General features: G+C 36.4%; 1 protein-coding gene across 3 annotated transcripts in view; it reads right to left on the bottom strand.

The window, feature by feature from the left end:
• Positions 1-14,889, bottom strand: part of SIPA1L2 (signal induced proliferation associated 1 like 2) — a 147,509-nt gene that overhangs the window by 65,662 nt on the left and 66,958 nt on the right. For all 3 annotated transcript variants that reach the window (XM_064445701.1, XM_064445700.1, XM_064445699.1), the window contains exons 4-6: positions 10,913-11,046; positions 9,430-9,618; positions 3,516-3,690 (exon numbers count right to left, since the gene is read on the bottom strand). In XM_064445701.1, the coding sequence (XP_064301771.1) occupies positions 3,516-3,690; positions 9,430-9,618; positions 10,913-11,046 (498 nt within the window). The remainder of the gene's footprint in view (positions 1-3,515; positions 3,691-9,429; positions 9,619-10,912; positions 11,047-14,889) is intronic.

A 14,889-nucleotide genomic window follows, 5' to 3' on the forward strand; every position in this document is an offset into this window, starting at 1 on the left:
TCACACAGTTTGAGAAAAATTGGCTAAACTTCTTTTTCAGTAATGAAACGTTTCTGCTTTTTTGCAGAAAAGCACCTTTTACCAAATGAAAGTGAAAGAGCGCTAACCCTCTGTAGATATGAGACTGCAACGTTTCCTCAATTTCTTTAATCATCATTTCTCTCTTTACAGGTATAAGGAAACTAAATGCAAACATAAACCAATTTATCCATAGTACAATCCATAATTAAAGTCAGAACATTACAAATGAGAATATTAGTGTTCCACTAATAATATTTTAATTCCTCATTTCTAGTAGATTGATAAGTTTTAAAACATATACTAAACAAATTATATAGTGTTGAATTGGCAAAGTTTCCTACAATTTTCTTATTTCTTGATCTTGGGATTTAGAATTGCATGTCATCAAAAATGCACTGAAGGAGGGCAGAAAGGAGTTTGTAGTTAGTATTTTCCACACGTTCTTCACATTTGCACTGGGTCTGGCTTGGATGGAGTTAATTTTCTTCATAGCAGCCCACATGGTGCTGTGTTTTCTATACGTGATCAAAACAGTGTTGATAACACACAGATGTTTTAGCGATTGCTGAGAAGCTCTTGCACAGCGTTAGGGCTTTCTCTGTTCCTCACGCAGTCCCCCACCCCACCCCACCCCAGGGGGCATGCTAGGGGCAGGCAAGAGTTTGGGATGGGCCACAGCCAGGACAGCCGACCAAATTGACCAGAGACATATTCCGTACCAGATAATGTCATCATCTGCAGTAAAACTGGCACGGGGGTAGTTTTTCCACAGTAGCTGTTGCTCAGAGACTGGCTGAGCATCAGCCTACTGATGGGAGGTGGCAAGTGATTGCCTTCGCATCACTTGTTTTTGTGGGGGCTTTTTGTCGGTTGGTTGTTGTGGTGTCAGGTTGGCTTATTGGTGGGTATTTTGGGGGTGGGGGTGGTGTTTTTTTCCTTTCCTTCATTTACTGAACTGTCTTATTCTCAAGTTTTTCTTGCTTTTGCCCTTCTGATTTTCTCCCCCATCCTGTTGGGGGGGTGAGTGAGCAAGGAAGTGGGTGGGGCCTTACCTGTCAGACAGGTCAACCCACCACAACATTCTACACTCTGTATTCCATAAGAAATGGACCAATTACTTGCAAAATATTACACAGATTTTTTTTAAAATGAACGTTTTAAAGACAAAAACCCACATCTACTTAAACATTTGAGAATAGAAAAACGTAATAAATGTGAACCCTACAAAAACTGAGCAAGAAATATTACTCAAACATTATGCCTACCAAAAATGTAGCTACTAGAGATGAAATTATTATACTATTCTGAACCTGCAGGCAGTCAGATCAATGTATTATCCAATTATAAATCTGGCATGCAATAATACTTGTGCCATTTTATAAAAAAAAACAAGTATAACGCAAAAAAGATTATAATTAAGTCAGTATTTTACTTTTAATATAAAACTGAAGACTATATCTTTGCTAACTCTATTAATTCCATTCTGTTTGTTGCAGACTATGAGAATGTATTATGACAGGCCAATGTTGTTAATGGCACACAGTATTAGTAAAAGATTAAAACTATATTACTGAATGATACATACATAATGCCAATCAGCAATGTACATTCACACTGAAGCACAGCAAATATAGAAACTGAGTCTGCTTGACAGACCAGCACGTATTTTCATATGTAAAAATCACTAGGTGATATTTGGTCATGCTCTGATTAGGGAGGGAAAAAAAGCAAAACCAAAACACCCCTTAGTCCTTTGAATTTTTCATCCCTATTTATCAATTCATCCCAGAAGTCTGACATCCACAGGACGTTAATAAATATTTCTACACATTAATTTGAAAAATGAGTAATTATTCTGTACTGAAATAGGATGCACTATTCTCTATTGAGCCTGAATTATTAAAGTGAAGCAAGCATGGATTTAAGCAAAGAGGCAAAAATGTTAATAAAAATAAATGTGGTGCTTACACAAATTGACAGGGCTACAGAACTGCAGCTCTGCCACCTTGTAAGCCATAAATTAAAATCTGACATAGGATTCAGCTCACTTTTTTCACCATTTCCCACCACTACTAGAGATGGAGAATGTGAAAGATTTCTTGAGCTGGAAAGCTGGTCTCCCTTCATTGAAAAAGCAGGAGGTTTTATCACCAACTCACATGCCTCATTTCCTGCTGAAGGTGGCCTGTGGACAGTTTATCTGCACTAGGTACCAACCACAATGTACGCACACTAGACGTTTCAAAAAATTTCTAATACAAATCATTAAGTGTCTTTCCTAATGCTGTGCGGGAGGTGACAGTCCCATCAAGCCACTACCAGTTTGATAATGGAATCATAGAATCGTTAAGGTTGGAAAAGACCCTTAAGATCATTGAGTCCAACCACACGATAAACCCTTTTATGACTATGACACTGATCAGTGTTCAAATGTACCATTAAAAAAAAAAAATCCAGATGTATTGCACTTAAATGAAGACTGATGTTGAAGTATCAACAACATACAAGAGATTCCTAAGAACCAGGCTAGATCAGGTGGGTAAGTAGCAGGAGGAACAGAGAAGCAGGTAAGAGGACTTATCGATTCCTAGATCCCTGTGAGTATCTGAAAGGCAAAATATCCCTTGCAAGAAAAGGCCTTCCCGTAATGTCCTTCAAGTACATCTTTCTAAGCTTCCTTCTTGGTAGCTTATCTGACACTTCAAGGAACTTTCCCATTTGATTAGATAAGCAAGTAGAATACACACAGAAGTAGCAGGATGTAACAGTTTAAAAAGATGTACTTCGCTAACAAAAATATTCCTTTTCTGTTATACACAGTCCGTATACACTATTTTTTTAAAAAATTCTATTTTCAGGATGTAATATGCAAGCTATGGCAAAAATAACGATACAAATCAAATCACACTATCAGAGAATGATTTGGGTTGGAAGGCACCTTTAGAGGCCATCTAGTCCAACCCCCCTGCAGTGACCAGGGACATCTTCAACTAGATCACGTTGCTCAGAGCCCCGTCCAGCCTGGCCTTCAACGTTTCCAGGGATGGGGCATCTACCACCACTCTGAGTGTTTCACCACCCTCATAGTAATAAATTTCTTCCTTATATCTAGTCTTTATATCTACAAAAATAGCATGTTACAACAAAGCTAACTATCTTACAATCTTTTGCCTTTTTAAGGAGATGTTGTTAAAGTGTAGCTGCAAAATTCTGAAATAAATAAAAAATATCACTCACATAGTATTATTTTAACTAAGTGCAAACAAATGCAATAAGTTGCTTTGATTTGCAGTTCTACTAATGCCACAGAAAAAGTAAATAACCTCTCAGACAAGGTGTGATAGATGCTCTTGTCATATGCTTCATCTTCCTCATTTACCGTATAATCTACTTACTAATCAAAACCCAAAGTCAAAAACATGAAAAGACGAAACAGGATTTGCAGATCAACTGGATAATTATAGTTTCTACCATAGGTCAGAAGCATAACTTACTTTTATTATCTAGCTGAGCCCTGTATTTACTAAATCCTTTTAGCCGTACTCTCTGGCCCAGCAGATCAAGGAACTCTTCAAAAGCTGGTCCTGCCATCTCATTGTTATACATTTCTTCCTCTGTGCTTTGGCCTGCTTTGCAGTAAAGGATACCAATCTTATGTTGAAAACTCAGCTGAAATAAAAAAAAAAAAGACAAGGAAAAATTACAGAAGCAAAGGAAAGTCAATACTAGAACAAATATTAACAACTGAAACATTACCACTGTTATAACCCCTGGCAGAAGTTATCTGGAAGCGAAGAATTAAGTGTTCTGATTTGGGAAATTAAGTCACCACAGAAAGAAAATACACCAAAAAACCAACAACTATCCTGAAAGAAAACTGGATTGTCACTGCGCAAACACAGATAAAAGCAGTGCATGAAGACTTTTGACTTAGTTATCTATGAAAGCACAGTCTACTGCATGTTATAGTATGAAAACTTTAATTGGTAATTTTTGTATAACTTGTTTCTCAGATTCAAAACAAGGTGAGCTTATTTTGCCTTATTTCTACCCTTTAAAGGTCAGTTAAAACAGGCCCTCAGAACAGTAATTTGTTATATGCAATCTTTTGCCCTCCCAATAAAACCATCCATTGTTAAAAGTTATTCCCCATTTTCAAAAGTATACTTCAAGCTAGAAACTAGATTGCATTTAAATAGTTTTAGTAAACAAGAGTCTCAATTCTAGAACATTAAAAAGAGATAAATTTCTTCTATAAACAATAAGTATAAAATTGTAAAAAGTAAAGTAAAATAAGAGATGTTTCCTTCTTGAGCAGAGTATTGTCTTGTTTTCTTAGCTTTTACACACACTTAAGATAACAAACAGGAAACCTCCACGTGCACAGATTAGTCCCATGATTCTTACTGACAACTCTTAGAGCCTCACAAACTGACAAGAGACCACCAGTCACACCAGATTCCCTTAAGACAATTACGTATATTCACAACACAAATCAGCTTTCCAGCTGTAGACTTGTCTTAACCAAACTTAAGGATTAGTGTTTAAATGTATATATTCTTATTAGAGCAAAGGTAACAAGAACACTCTGCTTCACCTTAGTCATACGTAACACGTGGTCTGCCACGTTAAGTCTATTGTAAAACTTAAATCCAAAGACATGCTACTGCACCATTGTTTTACCGTGGAAATTTTGAGGAAAAACTACAAGATGAGGATACTAAAAGTCTGACTCAGAGAAAACAAACATAAATGAAAGAAGAAAGTGTCAGAAATTATCATTCCAAGCTTCAATGAATCCTTAACCTTCCCTCTCCAATAAATGCTGCTTTTCACCATTTTAAGTGGAGAGGTCTATATAAGGCAGTTGCCAAGAGTCAATTAAAAAACAAAAAACCCCAAACCAAAAAAAAAGAAAGCCACTACCCAAATGCTCATCACCCCTGGAGAAATAAAAGCTTTCACCATGCTTTTACTAACCTAGTCTTCTGTGTTTTCATGATGCTACAGGTTTTTTAAGCTAGTATTCTTTGGCTCCCATGCAATTCAAGATTTAACTTGACAGCATTCTTGGTTTAACTGTTTACCTTCATGCACGACCAAGCCACAAGAAATCCCCATACATCCAAGTTAATGAAGATTTTTGAAGGCCACAGACAGAGGCATTGACGCTAAGAATCTCATGCCCAAAAGGTAATTGTATTAAAATGAAGTTACAGGGAAATGCTAGACTATTAAAGTCAATAGCAAAACACTTCATAACATCAATTGGGCCTGGAGTTCTTTTCTTACTATGAAGTTAAGTCTATCAGTGAACATTTCTTCTCATTTTAACAGATCTAACTCCATGATTTTAGCAGATCTATATTCAAGGCAACACACACCACAGAATTTGGTCTACTGGTGTAGAAAACCTGCAGCACAGCAGGATTGAGAGTAATGTGCGATGGCAGCCCTCCCGCTTCTTCGGTGAGCCCCAGTCCATCTTCTGCCTTTGATAACTGCTTCATGTAGGGGTGAGCCCCTGTGGAGCATACTCTGGCAGGAGGCCATTGACCAGGGAGCAGTTAGGAACAAAGAACGAGCTTAGTAAGGGGAGGAATGAGGAATGGTGCTGCAGTAAGGTTTCACCTGGGCAGCCCAGAACCCAGAAGAACTACAAATTTTGGCACAGCTCCATGTGGAATGGGAGGGGTGATAATCTTAAATAAAAGGAGATTCAGGGTTACAGATGCACTATAGGAGCTGCCTGAGTCAGACCACTGAGCTCTGGAGCAGGGCAGGGTTAAGATACCAGCTTGCTCTTGCCCGTTTCCTTTTGACTGGCATTCGATGCTACCCATCCAGAGCGCTTCCTTGTTTGACACCCACTTTGAAGCACCGCCTGGAGGGAGTCAGGTATTTAACAAGATTCCAGATAGCACACTGGTGACTATTTTATTCAGTGGAAAGTTAGCATAAACATTTCATGGAGGGAACTGGAAGAGAACAGGTCATGTAAACATCAGATAGAGGAAGCAATGCTGTTACTTGACACTTCCCAGCAGAGACTTAAAATGATTGTGAGCACAGTGCCACCTCTATCCCAGCTCCGTGTCAAATAGTTTCACTTAAACCACAGGGAATTTCAGTTAATTTCCTTGACTTCACACTAGAATTGAGGAGTGGAGAAGTTAAATGCTAACCAAGCCATCAAGAAGAGAGGCAACAATTAACAGTAAAGAAGCACCTGGGCGAAATATTCAGTCTAGAAAAATGCAGTCACACTCCTTCAGTCTTTCTGAGGACACCAGTCACTCCTGAATTTGTTTGTGAATATCAGCATAATTCCAACCAGGAGCGAAGTATGCCTCTATCTTCGAAAACAACCTACCACCTCATGGTTTAAACATTGTCCTAGGAGACACTGTGGGTGAGGATCTGAAACTCCCCAGTCCAAGGAAGGAATTGATCCTGGGTTTTCACTTCATGGATAAGCACCGTAAGCACTAGGCAATTATGTACAAATTTGATTCTACCAATACCACTATTTCTAAACAAGGCAGCAGCTGCAAGCTCATTTGCAATAATCTGAACTTCCTACCCATGTGCGCTTCTGACTATGAAATTAGAAGACTTAAGGAAAATAACTCTCATGCCAAGATTATGGGGACTGTGCAGAACCAGAAATCGAGGTACCTTTAGAACATCAATGCCTAAGAAAGAAGTAACTAAACGAGCTTTGGTATGATCATCTTCTGTGGTGCATTTAACTGGCATGAAAAACTATCAGAATGTTTAAAACTGATAAAGTTTGCCAGTTTTGAAATGGTACAGTATGCTTATTCAAGTTGTTTTAAGTAAATAATTGCAGACATGGTTCTGATTTCGTGATTTCTAAATTAGAAATTTTGCATTTAGTGTAACACTGAGGACAATAATGTGACATCAGAAAATAATTTCTAAACCCATTTAGTTACTTGGGTTTATGATATGTATTAAAGGTGCGCAGCAGTCCCCCCTGACTCAAAATTACTATGTTCTAGTCAGAACCACTCACTATGGAATCTGGGCATCTTATCCTCTTGTACAGTGTAGATTCTTTATCATGTAACAACAGCTTGTTGACTTTCATCGTGAAGATTTTAGAGTATTTCGGGCATGGAACCTCAAGAGATTAGACATTCAATAGCCACTAAATATCACTGCAATCAACGCTCCTAATTTCTTTGGGCTTTTTCTCTAGAGAGAAGTGGACATTCTCAGAGGGATGTAAAGGGAACAAAAAAGCAAGTATACAATAAACAACCGTTAGCAGAAATGGGGAGGGGGAGCTAGGGTGGAATTAGATTAAAAAAAAAAAAACAAAACTGTCTAGGTTATAGATGAATAGTTGACTTTTCTGGTAAATTTACAGCCAGATCTAATGCTGATCATCACATGCCAGAATAAACTGGGAAAATGCAAATCCTTTATTTATACATTCAAATTAGGTCAACCATACAATTTGCATCTATTTTCTACTGTCATTTTAGAGACAAAGTTTTAGCCACACATTTCCTCCATAATCCAGACTAGATTTCACTGAAAACTATGAAACAGGTAGAAAATGAAATCAAAACACCAAAACAGTCTTCAGTCTGCTGAGCAACTATGCAAACATTTAATACACTGTTACACAAAATGAACATTATCCTGGTGACAGTATTAATCCCCTAGATCATGATTCATATTTTTAAATTAATGACACTTCATCCAGTCATCACCTTCAGTTGCCAAGCATAACTCTTTTTATATTTGCTTGATTAATAAACTGAAAACATCAAGTACTTAAGAGGATTAAAAGCATAAATGGATCTCATGCCAGTTCTCGGCACAGCTTTCTGTCTATGTTCAAGTAATTATCTCATAATAAGCAGCACATAAGACACATTAATATTACATTTTGCCAGGTGACAGTCCATTTCACTACAGGATTGAATTTTCAGAATTGATCACCCAAAATAAAAAGAAGTGCTCAGTATTGCTGTTTCTCAAAATTAGGAATTGAGGATTAAAGAATTACTTTGGTCAGTTCAACAGACAACATCCACTTCCAATATTTAGGAAATACTTATGGTGAGTTTGGGGAAATATTCAGGTCAGGTCAAATAAAGTAGTACTTTATACTGCCTAGAACACAGTGACCCTCTGAGCAGTGAACATTATTTATTAGATTAACCTAAACTCACTCTGGAGCTCAAATAGGAAAGACAGAGAGCAGCAGAACACCAGGAACTCTTAGATTCAGAACTGAGTGCTCCTGATTTCCCTTTATTGTTTTACCAGAGGAACTGACAAAGACAGGAAAAATGAAGGATATTTGGCAAAATGAATTTTCAATTAAAAGTCCTTTTCAATGACTACAGTGAACAAAAGTAGTAAAATACACATACAAAACTAACTTAACAGTCCATCCAAAAAAGCAGTTATCCTCTTCTGTCTACATTTACTCGGTTTTGAGCAATTGTTACAGCCAAAAGAGAAGGCAGAAGAATTCTGGTAGACACCACCGATGTTAGATGCAGTCACTACATTCAAAACTGAATTTGCATTAAAAAAATTAATTATACCACCATCATAATCAACTGAATCCATCCAGTGATTCAACTTCAACAGACAGATACTGACTTCTGCCTAGAAAGTGCAATCTTCACTTTAAATGAATATTTTTTTAAAGATGTTTTTAAAAAATTATTTTGAAGCTATCACAAGCCTGTCCTTCACAAAATAGTGAGGAGCTATAAATTTAATCACTGATCTTGAATGAAGCAGATTCACTTTATTGAACCCAATAAGCCTCACCATTTTCTCTCCAAATTTAAGCCATATGAATATGTCATCGCCATGCAGTTAATTCATTAGTCTCAACTGCAATTTCAGTCCTTAGAACCCAGAAGCATTCTATTCTAGTAAGACTACTGCAAGTTAATCAGAAAATGTTATTGTGCAAACCAACCCAGAATTTTAAATGTAGACTTAATACATTATATTCTTTTGCCTCCTTACCTATAGCACAATATTAATAAAATGTTGGATGTATTTTCATTTGCATCCAGCATTTGTATACATTAAAGTGCAAACACAGATTGTAAAAATCACTTCTTACCGATGTTAAAAGTTTAGCTATAGTGTTTCGCTCACTCACTCATCTAAAGAGAATCTCCACAGACCAATACTTTTTTTTCCTAAGCTGCAATGTATTTTAAAAATAGTTTGTTTAGAAAAGCAAACTTCATTTCGTAAATGAAAATACTTAAGGATCTCCAAAACCAAGAAAGTGAATGGTTTGCATTACAGATCCATGTTTATCAACATTGCCTACAAAATCTTTAAGATTATTTTTTAAATAAATAAATAGCATTTAAAGAAAAGTCATGTGTTACATACCCCTTGTTCATCGAGTTTAAGCAGCTGTTCAGGTACTTTGGGTGAGCTGGAAGCCTGCCTCAGGCACTGGATGCTCAGCTCTGGTATTACATACTCTAGTACCTCTTTAAGAGGCAGACCTCTTGCTGTGCCATGCCGAGCAGTGGATGGTATAGCATCTTCTAAAATTGCTCCTCTAAGTGTAGTAAGCTGCAGTAAGCACACAAAACATTTTTAGTTCTAATACTACAATGACTTTTAAAGATATAAACTTCACGCTTCAGCAAAAGCATGGAAAAAAGACTGGGAAGAGAAAGGACCCTATTTTTAATTCTTTTAACCAGAAAAAAAGATTACTAAATATCTTTTAAAGAGAAGAGAGGTTCTTACTGTCTCAGTGACAAACATAATTTTTGTTTAAAGAAATTCACTGATTATTTTATTAACTTATTCTAATTTCTAAGACTATTACATTTTTTGAAAAAAAATCAAAATACCAGGAAAACTAAAAATTCTTAATTTTATTGGCATACTACCCTAGCAGACACAGTACTTGAATGTGAGGTTGGGCAGGTGAGGTAAGCCACAGCTAATGGCACCTTCATTTAACCCATCCACCCATTTTTTAAACCATGCTGCTTTATTTTCATTGGATTTGTCAAAGAGAGAGTAATTTCTTAGGCATGAGTCAGCTGAATCACTTCTCCACACATCCATACAGACACATCCCATTTTTGGCAATAAAGGAAAAACTTAGAATAAAAAAAATATAGCTTATATATATCTGTTTGTAAAAGCACATGAGCCTAGAAGATATCAGGAGGTGCGGCTAACACTTCTCTGTCCTAATCATGATAAGAAGCAATAGTCCCAAGGATTAGGAAAATTTGTAGTTGCTTGCTACAATAACAACTTTGTGCATTTTCATACAAATCAAAGCTAGTTGCTGTGATAAAGAAGAGATTAGTTTGCAAGAGAGACAAATTCAGTTGAAATAGAAGCTGAGATCTGTCTTTTCTCATCACAAGCGAGCTATTCTTCCAAAGACAATTTTTATCAATGTATTAATATTCCTTCCACAAATCATGTATAGAAGTATATAAACATCTCACAGAAAAAAAGCTTTTAAGAAAGCATTTAGAAACAAACACAAAAATACAAGTCAGTCATAGCCTAGCTTTCACACTTGTCCCTTCCCTTTTTACCTACATTTCTTGATCTTTTATTTCTTCATTGGAAACGTAACATCCAACAGCTTGATCCAAACTTATCTTCAGCTTTGTTCTTATCATCTGCTCCCTTTCTTGCCCCTTGCAGGTCCCTTCAGCCAGCTTACCTCCTTTCAGGTCCCCGCTCAAAAGGGGAAGAATTTTATGCAGTACAGAAGAGGAACACTTTGTTCCAGGAGCAACTACGTTTACTAACGGTACAAGAAACACCTCTTTCCCATTTACTTTCAAAGTAACTTTTCCATTCCTTTGCAGAATTACTGAATGAACATTACCTCACTTGTCCTGAAAACTATACGATAGTTGAACTGAGATCCTTCTTTCTCCTTGGCATCTTCAACCTTCTCCCTCCGGATGCTGACTGCTACAGGTCCAAGATTTTCATCTATTCCAAAGTAGTTCTGATGCTCTTTTGCACAAGAGTGAATGAAGAGAGAAGAGAATAATGAAGCATGAACCTCCTAGAAAATGTTCATCAAATCTCATTAAAAATTTCTGCCACAAGAAAAAAAAAAATTTTAATTGAGCTACGAGATCTGTAAATACACTGGCTTGGGATCTTCTGAACCGCACAATAAGTACATAAATCACAAAATGCTAATTTTGATGAGCTGAATGGTCACTCACATCACATAACTCAAATTACTGCAACTGCTGCTACTATGAAATTTTTTTTTTGCATTTTTTGTTAGTATGAAATTAATAATTTTGCTTCATGCTGTTAGAAACTACTTTGGAGAAACCATACCGACAAAGTCTTTGACCAAAACTAACAGTCTTCAAATAAGGTGCAATGGTGTTTCATTGCATTCAGGTTTTTTTGTTTTAAAGCTTTACATTCAAAGCAGCAACTCAGTTTTAACATGTGAAACTGAGGCTAGTAACACTTCAGTCTTTAATGACTAGTTCAACTCATGCTTGAGCCAACTGGCCAGTCTGAGAGAGTAAAGCATTACCGACAGAAGAGGAAGATCAAGTTAGAGACCATTTAAGCTGACTAGACACACTCAAGTCCATGCGACCAAACAGGATATATATTGAGGGAATTAGCCAGTGTTGCTGTAAGGCCATTTTTACCACCTTTGAGTCACAGGGAGTGGTTACACCCACCTTTTAAAGGGGCAAGAAAGAAGGCCTGGGAAGCTATAGACTAGTCACCATAAGTCTTAGTTCCTAGGGAGATTAAGAAACAACTTTTCATGGATGACATTTCCAGGCACATGAAGGACAAAAAGATGCTTGGAAACAGCCTGCATAGATTTACCAAATGCAAATCCTGCATGACCAACCCAGTTGCTTTCTACAATGAGATGACTGGCTTTATGGATGAGGAAGGAGCAACGAATGTCACATACTTGTACTTTCGCAATGATTTCTACACAGTCTCCCTCAGTATCTGTGTAGCTAAACCGAAAAGACATGGTTTGGACATGCACATTAGAAGGTGGACATAAACTGGCTGAAGAGCTGGCCTCAAAGGACTGTGATAAGTAACATGAATTCCAGGTAGTGGTCAGTTACTAAAAGGTTTATCAAAATTTGATAGCAGAGCTGTTCCTGTTTAATTTTTTTTTTTAAAATCATCGAACGGATGGAATGGAATGCATCCTCAACAAGTTCATGTACACGACCAAGCTGAAGGAGAACAGTTATGTATTGGAGGTTAGAGCTGTAGTTGGGTAGAGCAACCTGTTCAGAATCTACTTTCAGTGTCAGCTTTAAACAGAGAATTAGATTGGATGACTGCCAGAAATGCCTTCCAATCCAATTTATGCTTTAATTCCATACTTTAAAGAGCAATGAAGTAATTGACCAGTTTCTCCTTTTAAGATTGCCTGGATTAAAAAACACTTTGCTAGCATTTCTGAGCTAGTTTGATACTTTTTTTTTTTTACAATGTATTCATAGAAATGTCTAAGGATATTTTCACAAAATGTGAAGTCATCCATACTCTCAGAATGAATACAAAAAGATAAAGTTATCTCTATGTAAGTGATAGTCTTATTTGCCAAAACAAGTTTGAATTAAGCCTTTCAAAAATCTACCTATAAGGTATGTTGGTGGTTACAGTCTATCTCCCAGCAGAGAGAAAACCAGTAGCAACACATTACAACTAGCATCCTTTTTTTTTGGAAGGAACACCTGGGACCAAAGGGACACAGACATTAAATTATTTGCTCATGCTCACCAATGACATTCCTTCCCCAGCATGAGCATTCTACCTGCATGGATAAATTATACTTCATGGATTTCTCAGTATTAAATTAAAACTTTGAGCCTTAACAGGCAAATTTTATCAAATGGAACAGGATTGTACAGATTCGACAGAGAGATATTCAGAGGCCAAACACTTTCAACAACAGAAAAACTCCCTAGAGCTGCATATTCAGGCTTTGACAAAAGGTAAAACTTCTCAGTGTTTCTATAGCCTTTCATTTTGATGTAAATATAGAAACAGGTATTAAGCAGTTACTAGATTTCTTGGCTGCAGTATTACTGAGCAGAAAAATGCAAGCTTGGCAGATAACCGCTTATTTCTTGTACGATATGAAAGACAAAACCAAACATGTTGTTTATGTATATTAAAATAAAACAGATAAAACAGTTTCAAGAATGGGAATTAAAGAAGCTGAAATAAATGAAAGAATAGCATGGCTACTGATATTCTGGGATTTGGAGAAAAGAGTTTTAATTCAAAGCACTTTTTTTTAAAATCTCAAAGTACGAACTCATTAAGCTCATTTCAATGTATATGTTGATTTAAAAGTATTGACTGGAGAGAAGGAAATAACTGCTATTTTCTAGCTGATTCAGGAGAGATGGTAAAATATTCCTCATTTTTCACTTTTTCATTCTGAGGAATAATTGTCAATTTTTCTTTCAATACAAAAATCTTACTGATACAAAACGGAGTTAATACCAAAAGCTTGCTAAGCCTGTACATTTCTTCTAGGACATTTTTTCAGTTTCATATCACCAAACAGATACAATAATGTATTAAGAAATGGTTGCAAGCACCCCTCAAAGAAAAGGCATGGCAGTAATAGTCAAGTCGAGGTATTATGAGGATAACTGCACAAAGTAAAAAGGACAAATCAATGATAATAAAAAGCATACTTCAATTATCCTTTTTAAAACTCAACATAGGTTTTTTTCCCTTCTCACCCCCTTTTATCCCACAAAGATATAGTTCACTAAGGACACCATTAATGAAACAAACCCATGAGATAAAATAAATTCTAGCTTTTACAAACCTTAACTGAAAGCTGAGAAGATATTTTCCACAAACATTAACATATTTTACATCAGTCATGTTGGATTCGATTTTAACAATAGATACAAAGCTTATAAATATGCAGTATAAAACTACAGCTCATTTCAGAAGACACTGAATTCCAAATCTCACATTTCTTGAAAGGGAATGGAATAATTAGTGCTACACATGCCAGGGTCTTTCTTCCATGCATCTTAAAACAGAAATAAAACTTATATGCTGACAAGTGCCAATTATAAAACCGTGAACTAAATCAAATATTCAGAAAGTTATTTCTTTTGCACAGATATCTTGTTAAACACAAAAATTTGGTGGCATTGCGTATGTCTCCATATGCAAGTGGCTATTGTTTGCTAATTTTTTATTTCATTATTGCACAACTGTTTTGCTAAATTCAACTGTGCTATTAAATCTACAATTCCATGAACAATCGCCTAGGAGAAGTCACTCATGGAAGAGCATCAAGTAAGACTCAGTATGTATATAAATGTCACCTTTTCTTATACAGAGCTCAGCACAGCAGCAAGACATTTTAGTGCCCAAGGCAAAATACCCGTTTTATTTCCTCTATCCATAATAAGCTTTCCTTAGGTGAGAACTGTGTTCAGCTGGAAGTAATCTGGACATTCCTTACACACTTGATCACTTGAGATATTAGATATTGAAAATTATTAGTTTCATGAACACGTTTGCCTTGACTTGCTGTCTGCCTCTTAAGAGCCATCCAATACAGGCTTCTCTCCTGTAGCTTCTGTTACAGATCTACAGAACAATAACGTGGAACGGGGCATGGCTTATAAATCATTGCAAAGGCGAGCAGGTAACAATTTATTACTGGATATTAAATGAATAGCATCATATTTACTTTCGGAGAACTCTACCTACAGAACGATTAGCAGCAAGGACAATAACAATTTACATTTCCAAGTATTATACTATGTGGGATAAAACTCTCAGATACTATTTCTTAACTTTTTA

This window comes from Phalacrocorax carbo, chromosome 3 (genome assembly GCF_963921805.1).
Source record: "Phalacrocorax carbo chromosome 3, bPhaCar2.1, whole genome shotgun sequence".
In the NCBI taxonomy this organism is placed as follows: Eukaryota; Metazoa; Chordata; class Aves; order Suliformes; family Phalacrocoracidae; genus Phalacrocorax; species Phalacrocorax carbo.